Source organism: Octopus bimaculoides, chromosome 13, assembly GCF_046866305.1.
Source record: "Octopus bimaculoides isolate indiv1 chromosome 13, ASM4686630v1, whole genome shotgun sequence".
Lineage (NCBI taxonomy): Eukaryota > Metazoa > Mollusca > Cephalopoda > Octopoda > Octopodidae > Octopus > Octopus bimaculoides.
The window spans coordinates 63,908,074-63,927,603 of record NC_142940.1 but is presented as its reverse complement, the minus strand read 5'-3'; the positions used below and the strand labels follow the sequence as shown (position 1 = coordinate 63,927,603).

General features: G+C 39.7%; 1 protein-coding gene across 4 annotated transcripts in view; it reads left to right on the top strand.

The window, feature by feature from the left end:
* Positions 1–19,240, top strand: part of LOC106880624 (calpain-15) — a 59,905-nt gene extending 40,665 nt beyond the window's left edge. For 3 of the 4 annotated variants that reach the window (XM_089361986.1, XM_089361985.1, XM_089361987.1), the window contains exons 10-13: positions 1,133–1,294; positions 6,680–6,879; positions 12,976–13,148; positions 19,041–19,240. In XM_089361986.1, the coding sequence (XP_089218112.1) occupies positions 1,133–1,294; positions 6,680–6,879; positions 12,976–13,148; positions 19,041–19,220 (715 nt within the window). In that variant the 3' untranslated portion in view covers positions 19,221–19,240. The remainder of the gene's footprint in view (positions 1–1,132; positions 1,295–6,679; positions 6,880–12,975; positions 13,149–19,040) is intronic. The other variant, XM_089361988.1, reaches the window with a different exon arrangement.
* Positions 19,241–19,530: the final 290 nt, after the last annotated feature.

The following is a 19,530-nucleotide window of genomic DNA, read 5'->3' as shown; positions in this document are numbered from 1 at the left end:
GTAACTTGCAAGTTTAAAAAAGCCTACACAACTGAAAGGGAGATTAGGATGAAGGGTGATGACGTTAAATGAAGTACTAAGAAAAGTTAAATGATAATGGGAGGAAGAGATTTATTGTGTTAAAAGAGTATTTGTGAATGGGGAAATAAGAGATGTCAGTGTTGAGCCCTGAGGAATGGACATGAGAGGAAAAAGAAGCCAAAGAATAGTATCAGGAGTTACTGAGAAAGAGGACTATGGTAAAGATGATAGTGAGTTGAGTAGGTGAGGTCTAGTGATATGTCACATGGTTTTGTGTCCATTTTCTATGGCAGCATGAGATGATAGTGTTTTGATAGGTCCCTGTCAGTCTTTATTGAATAGCCCTTGTAGACAAATGAGAGGACTTTATCTTGCTCAGATATCACATGGTCTCTATGACTTCCTAATACTCACCACTTTACTGACTGCATTTTCATGACAACCCTGCAGACCTCATGCACTCAACAATAATACGAAAGAGTCTTCTCAGCTCTGTTGTCTTTGTTCAATGTGCCAGTTACACACGCACGCTCTCTCTCTCTCTGCTGCAGGAGTTGCTGTGTGGTAAGAAGTTTACTTTCCAACTTTTATTTCAGGTTCAGTTCCCCTATGGGGTTCTTAGAGCAAGTGTCTTTTAGTATAGTCCTAGGCCAACTTAAGCCTAGGACTATAGTATCTACCTAACCCTATTTAGTGGATAGAAACTTGAAGAAGCCCATCATATATGTGTGTGTATGTGGGCATCAGTCTTGACAGCGCTTGACTGTATTAGACAAGTATCACCTTCATGCGAGTGGTATCCTTCATTTCCAATCTTCTTGGAAACAAGTGAGGACTGGTGACATGAAGGGCATCTGGCCATAGAAAATATGCCCTAACAAATTCTGTACAACCCATGTTGGCATGGAGAAGTGGACAAACATTAAAACAATGTGTGTTTGTGTGTGTGTGCATTGTATGTGTGCTTAAGTTACTTCTAGACTGATGCAAATTAACAATCTTCATGGAATTGTCCTATTATTCTTTTTACTTTCTGTACCTTATTGAATTAATATAAAAGGATTTCATGTGATAGTAAAAAAAAAAAAGGTCATATGTTTATATTATGCAGAAACTTCAATAACATGGAAGTGTGCAAAGTCTGTCCAGATTGGCATGAAATGGGAATCCAAGGGAGATTTTTATCTCATGCAAACATGCCATTAAAAGTGCACATTTTGACTGTTCATAAAACTGCTGAATTTGATTTTTCCATCTACCAAAATGACAGAAGGTGAGTTAATATGTTGTCCAGTTGATGTATTGATAATAATAATAATAATCCCCTAAAGGTACAAGGTTTGAAATGTAGCAGAAGAGGACAAGTCAAGTACATCAGCCACAGTGTTTCACTGGTACTTAATTTACTGACCCTGAAAGGATGAAAGGCAAAGTCAACTTTGGTGGAATTTGAACTCAGAACATAAAGGTGGATGAAATGCCACAAAGCATTTTGCCCAGCCCCCTAACGACTCTGCCAGCTTACCCACCTTGATTAATAATAATAATAATTTTAGAAGGTATAATGGTTGTGAGGTATTAAGGCATTGAATTGCTAAAAGCAAATGTAAATTTAATCTCACTGGAATGGGTGTATTGTTACCTAAGGCTCGTCTGGTAGTTGTATTTACTTTACATGAACAACAATGACAACAGAGTACCACTCCTTCTTCACAGTTGATAATATTAGAAGAGCATTCATTTGTAAAAACATCTATTTCAACAGAGATTATCTTACATAAACATGACACTGTAAGTATGACAGTGGAAAAAATAAACCAAAGGTTTTATTTCCTAGCACAGATCAAAAGTAACCTGTTTATAACTTTTCCCAAATAGTTCAGGCAAGCATCCAAGATGCCAGTCCAGTGATTCACTGGCATTAAAGAATGGAATGTTCCTAAGAAGACCTACTGATACCTGGAGAAATCTTGCCACCCCACCCCTGTTGGGATGTAGGTAGCTACTAGTCTGAAGGTATGGCCTAAGATGTTAGTCACTAATTTACTACCTTCTGGATTCAAGAAGATTGTCCATATTGCAAGATCTAGCCCTTTCCAAAACAACATAGCAACTTGACCTCCTGATCCAACTTAATTTGGAGATGCATACACCTCAAAATCATCAAAGATGGACATGAGAGCTTAGGCCTTGGAAATAATTCTGGTTTTGTGAATGGCCACCACATCTATATCTCATGACCTGAAGTTGTTGATTATGCGGCCTATTCATAGAGAGGCCATGTTGCCTAAAAGTGAAGACTGTGAAAGGAACCACTTATCTCCTTCATATGAAAAGACAGTTCTGTCCTTCTGGCTAGTTGTAAGAATTTCCAAGAGTAGTGATGATAATAATGATGATGGTAGTGTTGGTCCATCCATCCATCACCCAGTGTTTTAAATCCAGATTTTGTCCCCGTTGATGAGGGTGGCCAGATCTACCTCAATGCCATAGCAATCGCCTTCACACCATCTCACCATCTTGCCCAGTTTTGGGTGTCCTCCTTTTTCAAACCAACCCTCCCAATCTCCTCCTCCACCTTTTCCTCGGTCTACCTTGCTTTCATGCTCCATTTACCTTAAATGCAATCACCCTCCTCAGAACATGCCCTTCATCCCTCCTCAACACATGCCCATACCACCTCACTCCATTCGCCCATTCCAACCATTCCACCGCTTCCTCCAACCCCAGCATTCCCTGAAAATCCTCAATCCTCCTCTTATCAAACAGCTGCACCCTACACATTCCTCTCACCATTGCTCTCTCGGTCCTTCCCAAAAGTCTCTCTCCCTCAGACACCATATTTCACTTCCATACAGCATTGCAGCTCTCACGCAACTCTTATAGACCCTTCTTTTCATATTTAAGGAGAACTTTTTCCCATATAACAATACTCCACATTCCCTGAACTTCACCCAGCCAATTCTTGCTCTTGCTGTCACAGCTGTTTCACACCCATCACTTACATCCACTCTATCTCCCAGATAACAAAACCCTCTCACCGTTTCCACCTCATCACATAGCGTTACCTTTGGTTCTGCCAGCCCTGCAGTTCCTTTCTCACATCTTCCACAAACAAACTCTCTCGCCAGTGTTGGGGTCGCCTTCTTCATTTTAGTACACCTACCATGAACCCATTTCTCACATCTCGTACACAACACCACAATTTCCATTACCCTCCTCTCACATACACCACATGGGTCCACCATTCTCACTAACACTTTTCCTTCCACCTCACCCACCATCACCTTTGTCTTCCTGATATTTATCGTCAAACCCTTCCTTTCAAATGCCTCCTTCCATTTCCAAAACGTCTCCCTCATTCCCTCCATTGTCTCACTCATCAGAACAAGGCCATCCCCATACAGTATCTCCATTATTAATTCCTCTCTTGCACTCTCCATCACTACATCAACCACTATTGCAAGCGACAAAGGTGACAACACAGATCCCTGATGCACACCAACTTTCACCGCAAACTCCCGTGACAGTTCTGATCCAGTTCCAACTCTTGTCTTTACCCCCTCATACAAACTCATCACTGCCCTCACTATTACTTCTAGTACACCTCTCTTCCTCATTGCCCACTCAATCACTTCCTTGGAACCTTATCAAATGCCTTCTCCAGATCAACAAAGCACATGTACAACCCCTTCTCCTTATCTTGGTATTCCTCTTGCAATCTCCTTACAATAAACACTGCATCTATTGTCCCCCTTCCTGGCATAAAACCAAATTGCATCTCATCCACATCCACCCCATTCCGAATTCTCCTCTCCAACACCCTTTCCACTATCTTCATTGCATGCTCCAATAACTTCACTCCCTTATACGCCCCACAACTCATTGCATCCCCCTTCCCTTTGAAGGTCGGTACCACCACACTACTGCCCAATCATCTGGCATTCCTCTTCCGTCCAGCACACCCTGGCAGAGCTCCATCATCACAACAATCCCTATCTCTCCACTTGCAGTTATCATTTCCACACTTACCAGCTGCTTTTCCTGTTTTCGTTTCCTTCATTACTTCTTGACTAACCCTCTCCACTGGCCCCTTTACCACAGCAACTTCCACCCTCTAATCCCATTCATTCTCCTCATTCATAATTCCCTTCATGTGCTCCTTCCAAACTCTTCCCTTGTCCTTCTCACTAATATTCAACCTTCCATCACTCCTCCTCATGCATCTTCCTCCCTCAACATCTCTTCCATCTTTTTTTCATTGATTTAATAAACCTAAACACTCTGTCTGGGTTCTCATCCAGCCTGCTCAACCTCTCCTCAGCTTCCTTCCTCATTGATCTTGCAACCATTGCATCCCTCGTCTCCTTGTTCCAGCACTATGTATCTCTTCGATCTCTCCTACCTTTCGTCCTTCCACTCACTTCGTCACATGCCTTTCGTACCCTTTCCTTAAAAGACTTTCACAAATTCGGTGCATCAATGCTTACCATCTCCGCAACTCTTTCCTCAAACCTTGCTCTTGTTTCTTCTTCCTTCAGTTTCCACACCTTTCTCCTCTCAACTGTTCCCATTCTCACACAACTTTCTTCTTATCCTAGTCAGCAACCACCAACCTGTGCTACAACTCCCCCTGGTATTGTCTTCACATCTATCAGCTGCTTACTATTTTTCCTACCAACCAACACAAAATCAATCTCTGTCTCATTCCATCCGGCACTGAAAGCAACCTTCTTTTCTCTGTTTTCCTAAACCCCGTGTTCGCCACACACAACTCTTTCTCATCACAAAACTCCAACAGCATCCTTCCTTCTACATTTCTTTCCCCAATTCTGTTTCCTCCCCCCCCCCCATGCACACCCTCAAAGCCCTGGATCCATTTCCCAACATGTCCATTAAAATCACCCATACCCAAAACCAATTCATCCAAATTATGTAAGTTCAACCCATTCGCCCCATTTCATCAAAGAACCACTCTTTCTCAGCGATCCCTCTTCCACTTTGCAGACCCTAACCCACAAATCACCCTCACCACTTCTTCCTCAAATGCTAACACTACTGTCATCACTCTGTCACTCTTTCTCCTGACCTCCACCATCTTCTCACAGATTTCTTCCTTCACCAAAACTCCCACACCTCCAGTCCCCTTACTATTTCCTGACTACCACAACTTGTACCTTCTTCCTTTGACTCCTACAAATCTTGCATCCTGGCCCCTCCACCTAGTCTCCTGCACACAGCATACATCCACCCTCCTCTTCCTCAATTCCTCACATACCTCAGTTCCCCTTCCATGCAGACTGCCCACATTCCAACTTCGCAACCTCACCCCAAGCTTCTCCACAGGCCTTCAGCCATCATTAAAGTCAAGTCATGCTTGCACAACCCAAGATGAGGGTATTCACCTTCCTTTTTGAGGAATGGTGCCCATTCTCCTTTGCTATCATGAGGCTTTCTTGGAGCTAGATTTTCTACGGGGAGCATGCCCTTGCTTATCCCCAACCTCAGTTTTTAGACATGAGTGGTCCTGAGACCAAGGCCACTATGACGATTTTTAAGAAATGTGGTGGTAAACTAGCTCAGGAACGCAGGGACACTACCCACTGAGACCCCTTTGTAGTGTTTAAATGCATCTCTCCTGTATCTGTGAACTCCTAGTTTTTTTTTTTTTTTTTGTTTTTTTTTGCCATAATGTTTTATTTCTTTTGAGCACTTTCTTTTCTTACTTAGTTTCCTTGTCTCCATTGTCACACAACATGTCTGAGTGGTCTGAAAGTGCAGCAGAGGCAGGTCTTGGGTGGAAGTAGAGTTGTACTTTAGTCCTGTTCATTTTGTCATTGTTTTGGGGTATTATACTGGAGATTTAAAGGGAGCGGATTAATTACTTGATTTCAACACTTCATTGTTTTATTTTATTGACCCCTGAGAGATGGTAGGCAAATATGATACTGGCAGAATTTGAGCATAAAGTGCCACTAGTACTGCATGACATTTTGTCTTAAGATTATGCCAATTCACCAACTTGATGGGAAAAAGAAATTATATTTTGTGAGAAACTTATATGTTTGACTCTTAGGAATATAAACTTTTTATGTCTATTGAAAATAAGCCACTATTTTTTCATATCGAGTTTGGTAAGGTCTTGAATGTAAAGTTTATCTTTTCTTGGTTAGTGTCACAGTGTATGTGTCTGTAATAAAGTGTAATTATCTTACTGCTGTAATCTGCAACACTGAGTCAGTTCTTAGTCATACTTATTTCGTTTATTCAGCCAATACGCTTGGTTGAGAGGACTAGGAATAACAATATGCGTTGCACCCTTTGAAGTGAATAGCTTTGATTTCTCATGAATAATAAATTTACTTTTGATAGTGGTTTAACCTCATAAGTCTTGATTGAGCATATCTACGATTCAAGGTGTTCTCCATAACTTATTTTTTCTGCAAATATAGAGTATATGGGTAAACATTATCAATGTAATCTTTTTCTTTTATTACTATAGTGTAATTTAAGAGGAATTTTAGCTGCTATTTCTAATAGGTTGAGTGGATACAGAACCCTACCTTAGTTTTTGTGATGGTGGAGTAGAAAAAACTTTTAAATTTGTTTTATTTTATGACAAATTATAAATGTTATAAAAAATTTTTTCATTCTTCAGAAGCTGTTTTAAAGATGGGAAACCTTGGTTACCTGTTGATATTTTGCTGCTTGTATTTAAGTACAACCAAAATGGTAAATGTATTTTGGGTGACTTAGTAGTATGTCGGCGAAAGATACAATCTCACATGAACTTGACTAATGTATTAGAAGTTGGAAGGTATGCTGTTATCTGCTTGGGTTTTAATCATTGGGAAGTAGGTAAGTCATTCCTACATCACATCTTTTATTCATTTAAATTTTCCTATTGTTTGAAAAGAGAATTATCTTTTCTTTCTGGCAACTCTTTAAATGAAATAATTTAAAAGCCAAATCAAAGCAGATGATTTTGTTTTCTTTTCATTTTTGCTCTAATTGTGATAATTTTTTAAAGATTTCTATACTCTTCTATTGGTTTCAGTTTTTAGGCTGTGCTCATGCTTTCACTCCACTTTCAAGCATCTTAGTCAATTTTGTCTGTCTCTGTTCTTTGTCTAGTACTTAATTTATTCAACTTCTTTGTCTTTCTAATTTTACTTTATGCTGAAGGCGAGGTTTGAGCCAGATCAAATGTAGTGGTGAAACAGGGAAATAGAAGAGCCTTAAAATAAAAAATAATCTCGGTAAGACTAGAAAATAGGTGCAGCCAAGAATGCTGTTCTCTATTTTCAAATTGTCCTATGGGGGGATGCTAGGCAAGGGAAAAAATACAATGTGAGAAAATTGCCAATGTTCTATGATGTAAGGATCAGGGGAATATGGTATTTTGGATTACAAGGCAGGTAACTAGAGCCATGTTATTGTGGCTGAGAAATGTGTACAAATAGATAGTAGTACTGTTGCATTTATTGATTCTGAAACAAAAGAAGTATGGAAGTGTTACTTTGACAGGTTGAATGTGGAATATGCATTAGAAAAAGTGGGTCTTGCTAGCATGGTCTTGAAATTGCTCTTGAAATGCTTAAATGGCCCAATGGGATATGGACTACTCAGCTGTGTAGTAAATGAAGTTCTACGTCAAAGTGTCATATCCAGTAACTGGTATCACATCATGTTAAACTGTTATAAGAACAAAGGAGATGCCTTAGAGAATGGTAACTACAAAGAAATCAGATTGTTTGAGAAACTCATGAAAGTTGCAGAATGATTGCTCTGTTTATTTGAGAGAAAATCAGCTGAGCTGAAATACAATATGGTTTGTGCCAGGAATAACTACTACTGATGCCATCTTCCTAGTGAGACCACTGCAGGAGAAATACCCAGCTAAAGCTAAATTGCTATACCTAGCCTTTGCCAACCTGGAAAAAGTTTTTAACAAAAATTCTTCACTCAGTGGTCTATTGAGCACTGAAGAAATTTGGGCTTGGGGGGGGGGGGAGTAAAGGAATGGTTTGTGAGAGTCATAAATGTGCCTATTTTTTTTTCTGGGGCAGTTTATAGTTTTAGTTGTTGACTGTAGTTATTCTGGGGATACCTAGCATATAGTTAATTACATTGACTATTATTATTTTTTTAATACTCATTTTACTAATCCTGGAAGGTTGAAGAGCAAAGAGTCCTGGAACCAGATATGAAGTGTAAACAAATCCTTTAGCATACTTTGTTCAGTGTTTTCTGATTACCATTAATATCATGCAATTTTTCTTTTTGTTCTTTTCCTTTTTTAATGAGTGTTTACTCAACCCTCTGCCACCCACTAACTGGAAAGTAGGAATGAAAACTGAGACCTTATGTGTTTGGCGTTAGGAAGGGCATCCAGCTGTAGAAACTCTGCCAGATCAGATTGGAGCCTGATGCAGCCATCTGGTTTGCCAGTCCTCAGTCAAATCGTCCAACCTATGCCAGCATGGAAAGCGGATGTTAAATGATGATGATGATGAAGCCTTGAGCCTCTTTATTTTCTAAATGTTAAATCACATTATTCAATGTATTCATCCACTTTAAGCTCCATCAGCATCATCTGTACTGGCTTGGTCATGCATATTGCATGCTGGATGGGAGGATCCCAAAAGACCTCCTGTATGGGGAATTGGCCTCTGGCACAAGAGCACAAGGATTACCTCAACTTTGTTTCAAGGATGTCTGCAAGAGAGATATGAAATCGCTTGAGATGGGAGGATGTTGCAAATGATCACCCACACTGGAGACAAATGTTGTGAAAGTGTTTGAAGCGAGCGGAATAAAAACAGGAACTCACCACCAAAGAAAAGCGTGCTCAACAGAAGGAAAAACCAGTAGCACCTGCTGAGAGCTCCTTCACTGTATGTATTACTGCCACTCCCATGTGGGCCTCTATAGCCACAGCAGATGCTACACCACCATCAACAACTGACACAATTTCTTCAGGCACAGATCCATGGCTCTCAAAACCGACAGATGCCTACATTAAGACGGAAAAGTGTGATTTGAAGGAAATTTGGCTGTCAACTTATATGTCAAGTAACTGCATAGAGACTCCTCTATCAGTTTACCTATGCCAAAAGTATTAGTTGTGACAGTGAGCAAAGATGATCAAATAAGTAGGATATTGGACAACTAGCTTATAGGCTCACAATTCCTCTACTGTTATTCCAAAACTATATTGTTCAGGTGAAATATATATTTCTAAAATGGGCTTGACTAAGGACCATGTTGTAGTGGGTATACATACAAGTTGTGATGATATCTAGGGCTATATTTTGTGTATTTTCTAATTTGACTACATGTGATACCTGTAATTGATTTAGCCCTTTGCCTGTTCAATGCATTTTCAAAAGTTTCTCCTAACATCTAAGTATTTTCTCTGACTTTTAGTTAGTCCTTGTTTTATATGTTCTGAGTGATATAAAGATTTCCTTTCGTAAGTACCAAGTTGGACTGGTTGTTGAAAAAATTGGGAATGTGTATCATGCATAAAAAATGGACATCAAGGAGATATGTCCTGTGTATCACATGTACAGGACAAGTAAAAGTGAAGTTTATGTAACAATTTGGTTTCTTAAATCTTTTACATGTACTATATATATATATATAGTGTGTCACAGAGACCCGTCAAGCCAAGTCAAATCATAGTTGTGGCTGATGTTGGTGTCATGTAACTGGCAGCCATGCCAGTGGCATGTAAAAAGCACTTTTTGAGCATTGGGGCTCATGGAGGCAAAGTGGCTGATGCTGGTAGCATATGAAAAGCTCCTTTCAAGTGTTGACCCTCACAGAGGTAAGGACTGAGACCTCTGGCATTGTGTCATGTTTGAGAAGACCCATCAAGCCAAGTAAAATTGCAGTCGTGGCACATACTGGTGTCATGCAAATGGCACCCATGCTAGTTGCGTGTAAAAGCATCTATTACACTCTTGGGGTTTTTGGTGTTAGGAAGGGCATCCAACCATAGAAACCCTGCCAAATCAGACAAATGGAGTCGGGTGCAACCTTCCAGCTTGCCAGCCCTGTCAAACCATTCCACCCACGCCAGCATGGACAACAAATGTTAAATGATTATATATATATATTCGCCATGATAGATCGCTGTCCACTACATTTATATTTTTTTCTCCTTGTTTTTCTCCTTATTTCTTTGTGTTCCTTTCAGTTGAAAAGCATAGCTCGAAACGTCAAAGACTTTCTCTATTCCCGAGCGTTAAACTAATACATCCATTTGTTGTTTACACCACCTGTCTTCGTCTGTTGTTTTTTTCGTAAATTCTCCCATATATATATATATACAGAAAACAACTTCTGTCTCATTCCAGGGAGAAAAACTAGAGGTAGTTGATAGCTTCCGCTATTTGGGTGACCAAGTTAGTAGTGGGAGTGGGTGCGCTGAAAGTGTAGCTGCTAGAATAAGAATAGCCTGGGCAAAGTTCAGAGAGCTCTTACCTCTGCTGGCGACAAAGGGCCTCTCGCTCAGAGTAAAAGGCAGACTGTATGACGCATGTGTATGAACAGCCATGCTACATGGCAGTGAAACATGGGCTGTGACTGCTGAGGACATGCGTAAGCTCGCAAGGAATGAAACCAGTATGCTCCGATGGATGAATAATGTCAGTGTGCATACCCGACAGAGTGTAAGTATCTCGAGAGAAGAGTTGAACCTAAGAGGCATCAGTTGTGGTGTGCAAGAGAGACGATTGCGCTGGTATGGACATGTGGCGAGAATGGATGAGGATAGCTGTGTGAAAAAGTACCACACCGTAGCAGTTGAGGGAACCCGTGAAAGAGGCAGACCCAGGAAGACCTGGGATGAGGTGGTGAAGTACGACTTCTGAGCTTTAGGCCCCACTGAGGCAATGACTTCTGACTGAGACCTTTGGAAAGATGCTGTGCGTGAGAAGACCCAGGAAGCCAAGTGAGACCAAAATCCAAGGCCTCTGCCAGGGATAGACCAAAATCCAAGGTCTCTGCCAGGGATGTAGCCAGCCCACTTATGCGTAACGTTCCTTCTTTGGACACTAAACTCCGCTTGCGAAGACCTGTTGAGGCAAGTGAAATCGAAATCGAACTGAATTTGTAGACTGGCACCCATACCAACGTCTTCATTGAACACTAAACTCCGCTTGCGAAGAACTGTTGGGGCAAGCGAAAGCGAAATCATGATGGCACGAGTACCAGTAAATCACTAAGAGCACCTTCCGAGTGTGATCGTTGCCAGAGCACCAGCTGTCTGGCTTTCATGCCGGTGGCACGTAAATAGCACCATTTGAGCGTGACCGTTACCAACGTCGCCTTCCTGGCACTTGTGCCAGTGGCACGTGAAAAGACATTCGAGCGAGTTCGTTGTCAGTCCCGCTGGACTGGCTCCTGTGCAGGTGGCACGTAAAATACACCATTTCGAGCATGGCCATTGCCAGTACCTCCTGACTGGCCTTCGTACCGGTGGCATGTAAAAGCACCCACTACACTCTCTGAGTGGTTGGCGTTAGGAAGGGCATCCAGCTGTAGAAACTCTGCCAAATCAGATTGGAGCCTGGTGTTGCCATCTGGTTCACCAGTCCTCAGTCAAATTGTCCAACCCATGCTAGCATGGAAAGCGGACGTTAAACGATGATGATGATATATATATCATCATCGTTTAATGTCCGCTTTCCATGCTAGCATGGGTAGGCAAATCAAAATTAAAAACAAGATAAACAACAAAAGTCAAGAGGATGTACATGCTGAATGTATTAGACTGATGCTCAGAGAAAGCCTAAGATGGGGAAAAAGTGGGGATGTGGTACTTCGAGCATAGCTCTTCATCAGAAAGAGGCAAAAGCTCAGAGAGACAGAAAGGAATAGTCTGAGAATAACAGGTCAATACATGGCTGAAAAATAACTCTCTTTCTCTCTCTCTCTCTCTCTCTCTCTCTCTCTCTCTCTCTGTGCGCGCGCGCGTGTGCACACATACATACATACATACATATATATATATATATAAATTTATGTATATATTAATATTATCTCAGTTTTAAAAAAACTTGACAATGTAAATATGTTAATAGTTACCATGGGTAGCAAAATTCACACAAAAAAAAAACAGGATATCACACCCGTTTTATAGGTAGAGATACCAAGTTAAAGCGATGTATTTTGAGTAGATATGAATAATAATAATAAAGTTCCTTTAATTCCTACATATGTTTCAAAATGTATGTGCACTCTACTCCAAAGAAGTAAGAGGTGCTGGAATTGCACAGATATTCATTGTCAGGGAACCAACATATAGAAGCAAGACAAATGTGAAATGATAAGGTTACTTACGAGTTATAATATTATATGGCCAAGTAAGTGACCATTAGAAACAAGAACACTGGTTTACATGGAGTTATAACGGGACGGAGGCTGTAAACGCTATACTAATGATTTAAATTAAATGATTGAAATAAGGGAAGGCAAAATGGATCACAGTAAAGTAAACAAAACACGGGTACCTTAAGTGGAGTTCTGGTTTTAGGATACCTTCTTTCTTCTTTCTCGTCAGTCTTAGAGGTTCTGTAACAAGCCATGATTACTGCCTTCTGTCTTGGTTGAAAGAAGAAAAAAATGTACGTCTGCATGTTTATCCATGTGTGTGTGTGTATGTAATATTTATATATAACAGAGAGGGGGGAGGTTAAGCAATATGCTGAAGCTCTCTGGTTAGCTCTTTGTTATAGTAGAATGTTCACATGTAACCTATGTCTACCACCAGTTGTATGTATTTGGATAAAATCTGCAAAGAAAACGTACAGTGAACAGTAAGTACACGTAACTAACAGAAAACATTCTCTCTACACCTTCCCCTTATAAATGTTCAGTGTTGTGTTAATGTAATCTATATTATTTCCATGTCCTCACATTCAAAATTATTATTCTGCTTTATAGGTAATTCTACAAATCCAAATCTGAATTCTGATCCTATTCCATACAGACTTGTACTCCACTGCATTAAAGCCTTTATTCTGAGAGAGATGAAGTTGGCATCAAGTTATGATGATTACTTTCTTCTGGCTGACACCATCATAAAACTCGTGCTTACTTTAGGCAAAAAGCAAACGGTAATATGCAATTACATTTATTAATTTCTACTGTAGTTTAGTCCTAGGTGTCACTACTGATCAAGCAAGTGTGTAATTGGAGGTAAAGCTGTCTAGCCTGACTATCATGGATTTACTGTGTTAGGAACTCTGGACCACTTCCAATATGTCCCTTTTAAGATGGTGGTTAAGCTTTGTGGGAGATGTAGCTGCTATTCTTAACCTGTTGATCTATCACATTGAAGCTGCTCCATTAATCCAAACTCCTTTCTTATTAGCACGTTTGATCAGTTGACAACTTACTCAGTATTTTCATTTTTATTGTGACAAAACAAAACTGTCTTTAGCTCCTGCTTTTGGAAGAAGATTGTGTCCTTATTAAGGTTGCAATCAAGCAGAATCATACCAAATGCCCAAATGGTTTTTATCCTTGTCCTTCACATTGAGTTTAAATCTCACTCAAATCAATTTTGTCTTTCATTTTTTTCGGGTTGATAAAAAAAAAATGTACCAGTTATTATTAGTGTTGATGCAATCAACTCTACCACTTCTATGAAAAGTGATGAATTTGCACTAAAATTTGAAGCAATTCCTATTAAGAGCAGTGGATTGGCTGAATCCTTAGAGCACTGGAAAAATTTCTTTGCAGCATTTCTTCTAGCTGACTATGTTCTGCATGCAAAACCAGCCAACACCAACTTTATTTTGACTCTGGAGAAATGGAAAGTAAAGTACAAATCAAATATTAGATTTGATGGTATTGAATATCCAACTGTCCTTAAAATTGTTGGCCTTAAATCATTATTATAGGGTGGAGAGTTTTCAGAACTGTGACAGCATCAAACAAAATGATTTGTTATATTTGTTTTGGCTTTTTTTTACGCTGAGTTCCAATGCCAGCATGGAAAACAGATGTTAAATGAGAATGATAACTATTACAGACATGATAACTATTACATGCTGGGATGTTGTCTTGAGGTTTAGTGTCATCATGTCTTCTCAAATCTCAAGAATCTTTAAGATTTTTGTAGAATAGAGGATGGTACATTTCTGCTGGACATCTATAAATGTCTCACTTCTGATATGCTGCAGCCTCTTAAGCAATAATTTGGGTGTTGTGCCAAGTGCTCCAGTTACCACAAGAATAATTATCATCTGAGTCTTCCACAATCTCTTCATTCCTCTTGTTAGGTCCTGGTATTTCTCTCACTTTTCAATTTTTATTTTCTCCTCTACAATCATGTCTGCTCTTGCTTCAATAGTATGGCCATTCTTTGTGAGATCTCATAAAATCCTGTAATTCTTATTCTCCATCATAGCCTCTGCTTCATATTCATACCACTTTTCTGTTACTTTGAATCTAGACATTTGGCTAACATCTCAATACCTATACAGTCATGCCTGCACATAAACTGTTTTTACTAGCTTACTGCATTTAGTGAAGAGGTAGTTGATGTTTTTGTTTCCTTTATTGAAGATTCTGTATTTGCTCTCCAACTGAGTTTCATCAATCTTTACCTTTATCAAATTCATCCCAATAGCTTGTTCCTGAGCAGCTATGGTTAGCTCTTGGGTTTCGATTTCTGGCTTTTGTCCATCAGTCACAACAGGCATTTTTTACTACCAACAGTTTGTTGCGTGAATTGACCATGTAATTTCTTTTTTTCCATCAACTTGTTCTGTCATTTTTCCTATTCTTGAACTCTGTTGTTTCAGTAACTTATTGGACATTTCAAGCCACTAATAGTATTCTTACTTCACTGCACACCACAGAGTTTTTTCAAACCCAAGATTGCAGTACTGATGGTGTCTTCTGCATTTAGCCATCCTCTGCCTTTTTCCTTTCTCGATAGGTTTGAGCTGGTCAGTATTACTTTTAGGATGGTGTGCATTGTGCATTCTGAGCAGCTTCCTACTTCTAACTTCTGTAGCTGTCTTCGTCCATATGAATCACTTGGTTTATTTACACCTTGGTTTAGGCAAATTCATAGGTAGGCCTGCATTTCTTCTATATACTTGTTAGTGGGATTAATATAATACTGTGTATTTTCATGCTTCCTAATGATTCATTTGCACATGTTAGTTCTACTTCCCAATCACTTTTCCAAAAAGCTGTTTGTCTTCTCATTGACTTCACACATCTGTAGGCACTCCAACAGCCATCAGTATGGAACGTTGTTGTAAGCCTCTTTGTAGTGTTTCAGCCAACAACTAAATTCTTCTTTCTTACTCGTGTCTCATTTAGTATTCGACTATTTATATACAGTAGATCAGCATTTCCCCTTGACTTCTTTCTACATCCCTTTTCCTCTGCCAACAATAGACTCTCTTCTAGAAAGCTATATACCTTATCTGCTGTGAAGCCAGATGACAATTTTCAGAGTAATGGTTAGAACATAATTGGTGTATAATTACTGATTTACCCTTCTTCTCTTTGTTCTTCTGTATAAACACTCCGTTTCTTTTTGTCATCCATGTTGATGTTCCATTTTCTATACAGTCAAGAAGAAATGGTTAAATATAGTTGTGTATACTCGAAATTTTTTAGCCAGAATCCCTGACCATCATCTGGTCCAGAGACTTTCCAATTTGGTATACAGATTGATCAGGAAAGTATCGAAGCTATCCCTGATCTGATCAACTACCCTAATGGTGCACAACTGAGGGTAGAAGTTGAGATGCACATTTGTGGTGAGACAAACCACTTAAAGGTTTTCTGCCCCATAGAAAGAAAACAAAAACACCCAATACTGCAGACACCTCAAATAACATCAACATCAAAAGCAACAGCAGTACCATCACCAACTACAACACCATCAACAGCACCAGCTTCAAGAATAGCATCACCTAAAACCACACCAGTATCAACAGAAGGAGCAGCAGAAGAGATTTATTCAACAACATTAGCAGCAAGCACCAGTACCACACCTGAGAAAAATAAGACCATCACTTGCACCATCGCAAGTAAAAGAAGCCTTACCCAGCACCAGTCAAGCAGACCACCAACTTAGAAATGCAGGACTGTGCAGATCTACTTCTCTCCCCTACTATAGATTTCTCTGACTGAAAATTTGTCTCGCAAGGAAAGCATTTTGACAAAACCACCAAAATGTGTCTTGATGAAAGAAAAAAGAAAAACATTACAAAATATGAAGTACAAGACTAAAAATAAAGAGATTTGAGGAGGAATCAGAGAAACCAACAAACCATCCTCCACCCATATACTCTACATCAACACAATTATAAACATCTCTAACACTACAAACACCTGAACAAACAAAAACACACAGCAATCCAGACCAACAACATGAACAGCACTCCCAAGATATCATCAGTTACACGATCATAGATACAAAAACAAGAACTTAATAAAACATATTCAAAAATACACAGTCATTGCCCTAAATGAATACATCACACACCTGCATAACACCCCTATTTTCATAAGAGTTATAAAAACAACAATAACAAAGTTAACAAACTGAAAGCAAAATATCAGAAAGGAATGGGAGATTTCTGTTGATCATAAACAAAAAACGCTACTAAAGATTGCTTGTGAAGACACCCGCAAATAGCTAGGACAGAACACATTTCTCTCCCTAGAAATACAGTTATTCTCTTCACTCTCCTTCTTTCTGACAAATATGGTCTTGTTCAGAATAGGCAATATAAATGCACATGACCTGGTGCTACCTTGGAAATGGGTCCACCTTCTCAATAACCTCAGGTGACTAAGTATATTTTTGGTGAATACAAGAATTACCTCTATATCAACTGGGAATAGGGAGTGGAACAGCAGTGTTTCAGAGAAGTCTAGATCACGAGATAAGGGCCATTCTGGTCCCAGAAGGTAAGTTAGTTGTCATAGATACGAATAGTAGTGACAGGGGTACTTTCAGACTGGTGTTTGTTTATGCCCCAACAAGGGAAGGACAGCCAGATTTCTTCAGCCATCTGGAGGTTTTGCTGAGAATGTCTTAACCTTTAATGCTAATGAGTGACTGGAATGCTATCTTGGATGCACATTTAGATTGTGTGGGGCTAGCTGTTTGATGAGAGGTGTACAAAAGCCTTGTAAACCCGCTCAGACGTTTTCAATTGTCTGACAGATACTGATTGGATTTCCCAAATGTGCTAGTGTGGACATGGATGAACCACATCAGGTCATCTAGGTCATATCTAGATAATCTGTAGATCAGTAGATAAGGTTAGCATAAGTTGTACACTTTTTAAGATCATCGGCTACATAACCATAAGTTTGTGATCTGCACAGTCAACTTAGATAGGCAAGGACCTGGCTACTGGAAGCTGAATGCATCACACCTGGCATGACAAGGTTAGTCATCAACGACAAATGGTGGTTTGAACTGAAAAGGGCATTAGTAAGGCATTGGCAATAGAAAGAAATAGAGGGCAAACTTAGTTAAAAACTTAGAAGAAGCACTCAGAAAATGCATCATAACTGATGTGCTCATGATAAAATTGGCCGTGGATCAATTCTTCAATGCTAAGCATGAAGGATGCATTGTCAGAGCTAAGGCATTTGCTCTAAGAAATGAGGTGCAGGGGTGCAACATGGAAACAAAGCCACAATTCAGTCTTTTGTGGATCAAAATAGGTGTTTGGTACTCAAGCCTGAGCAGATATGTGCTGCATTTCAGCAGCACTTTGCCCAACTGTTTGAGATGAATGGTAGTCCACAATGTAAAAATGGGCTGCATGGGGAAGGGAAATTGCCTTGTTTGGTAGCCTATAAGCAGATATCTTCTGCAACTTTCAGCAAAATGGGAAAATTCCTAGATCAGTGAGTCAAGGAGCAGTGGTACTGATAAGAAAGGACTCAAACAAGAGGGACCGAATAACATCCCAACCAGATCTATCCACCACAACTTCCACCTCATGTGATGCATCATACTCAATGGGTTAAGACGCTGGCATGGATGAGGTCCTGATGAATTTGGATCAATGAAAAGCCTGTGATAGGATTGATTACTAATGCTTGGCAGCCATTCTCATGGTGGCCAGTTTTGTTTCCCTTTTCTGTAACTGGATTGCCACAATGTAGAGCAACATCTTGGTAGTTTGGGTAAATGGTTACTTACCAGAAACATTCAGTATCATATACCTTGTCTGTCAAGGGTGTTCACTGATGTCTTTTCTCTCTATGTACTGACTTTTAGAGCCAGTCTGGTGTCAACTCAGCTGGGTTTGTCTCAGATGTGCACACAGCAACAAAACTGTTCTGCATTCTCTCATCCAGTGTGCAAGCATTGCTCACTTGTTGGTTCATGTCAGACAGCTGCTTTAATGTGCAGGATGGGTCCGGCTATCAGCTGAGTCTATTGTGAAGACTATTGCCACATTCCTTTGGCCAAGAAAGGCAGGCAGTGTTTATTTATCTTGTGAATGTAGAAAAAGAAGTTATGTGGTGAACCAGGTTAAAACGTCTAGACCAATACTTTCCTCTTTGGGCAAGTCTTCATCAACTTTATCAAGTTTCACTTGAAAAGAAAGTTGAGGGAAGTGATGTCTCCCAGCAATTTTTTGTTTGGAAGGTGGCTGAACTGGCCTACACTAAGCATGTACTTATAGATTGAAGGAAGGCCATATGGAGAGAGCACTTGCCTTAGTGGTCAGTAGTTTAGTGGGGTCTCCATGAGCAGCCCTAGGAAGGCTCCCTCTGTTGGAGAATTTTTCATTATTAGAATTTATATTATTACTGTTTTTACTTTTCCCACACTTCTCTATCTAATCCCACTTTTTATTGTCCTGTACTGTCCCCACTGATTTTTGTGAACCCTGAGTGGTAAATAAAGAAAGCATTATTATTATTTTTAATTATCAGTGAGGACTGGCAGAATCGTTACAGAGTAACAAATACTTTACAGTGATTTTTTCTTTTTTCTTTCCCAGATTGCTGAAAATGTTCAGATATATTGTTTCTCAAAAGTAGGGACAATAATTATGGCAGAAAACAATTCCAGTTATACTCCAGTAACAGTATATATTAATGGAAATGATAAGTCCAGAAACATTGTGTCAAGCAGAGGGTCGTTTACTACAGCAGATACTGTACCTCCATTGCATCGGTGAGTTCATTTTCTTTGCTGTTGTCATTGTTGTTGTCCCTTTTTCTCATTAGCTAGGATAAATTTAGTGTGTAGGTAGGCATTCACCAAAGCTTGCTTTTTGGGCCCCTCCTCTTCACTATTTTCCTGTAGAGAGGAATTTAAGACTGGCTGTTCCTGGAAGCTACTATATGCTGATGTTCTTCCCCTCAGCAAAATCTGTAAAAAAAAATTAGAAAAGAAATTGCAGGTGTGGAAGCAAAACCTATAACCAAAGAGTTTTAAATTTAACTTAGGAAAGAGTAAAGTTTCTAGTAAGCAAGAAAACAGACAGG